This window comes from Dipteris shenzhenensis, chromosome 2 (assembly GCF_047967505.1).
Source record: "Dipteris shenzhenensis isolate YYH24624 ecotype China chromosome 2, Dip_SZ_1.0, whole genome shotgun sequence".
NCBI lineage: Eukaryota > Viridiplantae > Streptophyta > Polypodiopsida > Gleicheniales > Dipteridaceae > Dipteris > Dipteris shenzhenensis.
Genome location: NC_141597.1, coordinates 50,377,014 through 50,379,911, shown reverse-complemented (window position 1 = coordinate 50,379,911; position 2,898 = coordinate 50,377,014). Strand labels below are relative to the sequence as shown.

At 44.4% G+C, this 2,898-nt stretch overlaps 1 protein-coding gene across 1 annotated transcript; it reads right to left on the bottom strand.

Moving 5' to 3' along the window:
• Positions 1–1,328: 1,328 nt before the first annotated feature.
• Positions 1,329–2,482, bottom strand: LOC147904918 (uncharacterized). The gene has a single exon (XM_087396698.1). It carries the CDS (start codon positions 2,389–2,391, stop codon positions 1,441–1,443), a length of 951 nt encoding a protein of 316 aa, XP_087252824.1. The 5' UTR covers positions 2,392–2,482; the 3' UTR covers positions 1,329–1,440.
• Between the last annotated feature and the right edge of the window lie 416 nt (positions 2,483–2,898).

Sequence of the window (2,898 nt, the reverse complement as noted above, 5' to 3'; positions counted from 1 at the left end):
AAAAGTAGATTTAGAGAATGCTCTATCGTTGGAAGCACTCAACAAGCAATTATGGCTTGGAAAACACCAAACTCTCTTGAGTTATGAAGGGAACAAGATCTGGGTCATGAGCTCTAATACCATGCTAAGTGTGGTGAGAGAGAGAGAGAGAGAGAGAGGAAAGGAGGTAGACACCACCATTACAAAAAAGGAACCTTTAGAGAATTATTAAAATATCAGAGGCTTGGATAAGGGGATATGGAATCCATCAAGAAATTTATGCCATGTGGACTTCTCTGTAATAGAGGCTCCCTAAATCTAGGAGGAATTCCACATTTTTCTCAAAATACCTACAAAAATGTAATTGGTGCTTCACATTAAAAGATCAAGTTTGGCGGGCTTGGTCGTTTTCCTTTTGGTTCAACTATTTGGTTGAGTCCTTTGACTTCAAACCAACTCTCTCACTCCTCTCGCTCTTTTAAAAGCATGCAACAAGCATTGACATGTGGTATAGTCTAGTCAACTATCAAGCTTAGTGTACACGGTGCTCCAAATGCAACACTCATGACCATTTGTACAAAAATTTAGATCAAGCGCCCGTGGACTCCAATTTGGCACCTTAATTTTTGGGGGTGCCATTTGAAGCACATGGATTCATTGCCTCATCAACCAATGGGAAATTGGCATGTGACGCTAGTGTTGAGTTGGATTGCTTTCAATGCTTTGGAAAAGCTACAAACTTGGATGGGCAAGCAAATTAGAAACCCTTAGCTCTCGTAGATAGAGCTCCCTACAAGTAACCATGCTGTATTGAATGCTCTATTAGTGCTTGAGGCAAGTTTTGCAATTAGTTGTGTGAACGAAGGTAATGCACCAACCCTACTTTTCTTGTTTGGTTACACTAGCCCTCAATGTGGCATGTGGTGGCTGATTCCTAGCACCCAAATAGTAGAGTGAGACTTAGCACCCTCAACTTCTACCCCAACTTGCCACATCATTTAATCTATGCTACATAGTCATACATTCTCAGGACATTCTCTTAGCGCTTTCTTTTCAAAAATTGTGGCATAATTGCGCTTAGTTGATTTTTTAATTAGACCTAGTGTAGATTAGTCCGACGATCAAATATCACAAAAGCCCATTGCTCAAACTATAATTATTTTATTAAGCATCCCCAATCAAGCCTTTATTTCACTTCACAAGCCCTAAGGCTAACAAGCTTTCCCCATTAATCTTACAAAATACATGACAACACGTGAGTTAACAAGTAGGATATCCTTGTGTGATAAACGTTATTATACAATCATATAGCATTACAAGAAGATTCTGTTTGGAATCTTTTATATCCCAGAAGATCCTAGTGGCATCTATTCCTCGTCGGAATGTGCTCCACTTGACCTTTCCCCTTCCGAGGCGATGCACTTTCTTTGGGTGAAAATTCCGTGGCTATGCACTCGACAATCACCATGCACAGGATTTATAGAAATCATGCCTCACGAAATCGACGATCCCAAGCACCGTCAGACACGTAAAAAGACACACAAACCCCACAGTCTGCAGCTTATACAGCCAGTGATCGAACCACAAGATCCTGTTCCCCCACGCTCTTGGGCCACATGAGAGCAGAACTGCGTGAAACGCAAGCTCCGAGACCGTCACATACTGATACAAAACGTGAATCCAGAATTTTAGCACTTGTTTTGTAAGATGAATGGCCGGATATCCGATGTATGGCCGGAAAGAGAGCAACACTAGACCTGTCCGAACACAAATCCAATACACCATCACCCATTTCTTGGATTTGTACTCCGATTCGCCCTCCACCTCACAGGAGTATGAATAGGGGTCGACATAAACTTTGCTTGCTATCCAAGGAAAGACCATCACTCTGAACAGACCCATAATTGCTAAGGGCATGGTCATATTGGGAAGAAATGCAACGCCCGCCGTGGAGGTGCTGTAGTACACAGCGAGAACTCCCTGATATGCAGCACTGACGGTGAGCAATCCTTGTGAGCTGAAGACGCCGGAGGATTCGAGCCGTCGCACGTGGTAGTCCTCCACATTCTCTGTAACGATGTAAGGAGCAGGCGGTTTGAATGGATGAGCCTCGTAATTAATCAACGCCTCTTGCTTCTCGCCCCATTCCTTGGCAGCCACTCTGTATGCAAGGATGGAGTAATATCGCCACGAAAGGTTCACGGGATTGAAGTACCTGAGCAACCAGGATAATCTGTGGATTAACGAGGCATCGGACAGGGTAGTATCGACTTCTCCAGCTAGCAGATGTGTGCCGATCACCAAAAAGAATGATTTGAGAGCAGAAGCCAGCAGATAGAAGTCTGTGGGCTTGGTACAGATGCTGAAGGAGTCCATGTTTCTGCTTTTAGGATTGAAACAACGCCGAGACATATGCCACTCCCTGCATAGTCCATCCTGCTGCGGCAAGCGCCATGGTCTTGATCTGCAATATTCATGCAGCCATGCTCATGCTGCACTGAAATGCACCACGCTTTCCGTTGCGTGCACGGCACCTCGCGCTTTCATTCTGTCTGTACATCGATCAATATTACTGAAGTCGCATTAACTTCACGTGTCCTGTCTCGTTGTCCTTTATCTCGACATGGAGCGGTGTCGCTCAAGTCAATCCCATTCATGACTTCTGAAACGCGTCTGGCATACAGAACCAAAGCTGTGACGATACGTTTGACAATCAGCCGAAGATCCGACTCCGGGGTAACATTTTTATGTAGTGGCGTGATAGAGCCGTGACGACACATTGATACTGAGCCGAAACGTGAAAACAAATTCCAAACTTGACTCGTAATAAAGCACTGACGAGACCGTAGTGCTGGTTGTTCAACTCCATCACACACCTTGGTCTTTTCTTTACGAGCCAGAAACTCATTCTAAAGGCCT

What these genes read in the sequence shown, in the direction of transcription:
- LOC147904918 (XM_087396698.1), bottom strand. Translation starts at nt 2,391, where the DNA reads ATGTCTCGGCGTTGTTTCAATCCTAAAAGCAGAAACATGGACTCCTTC.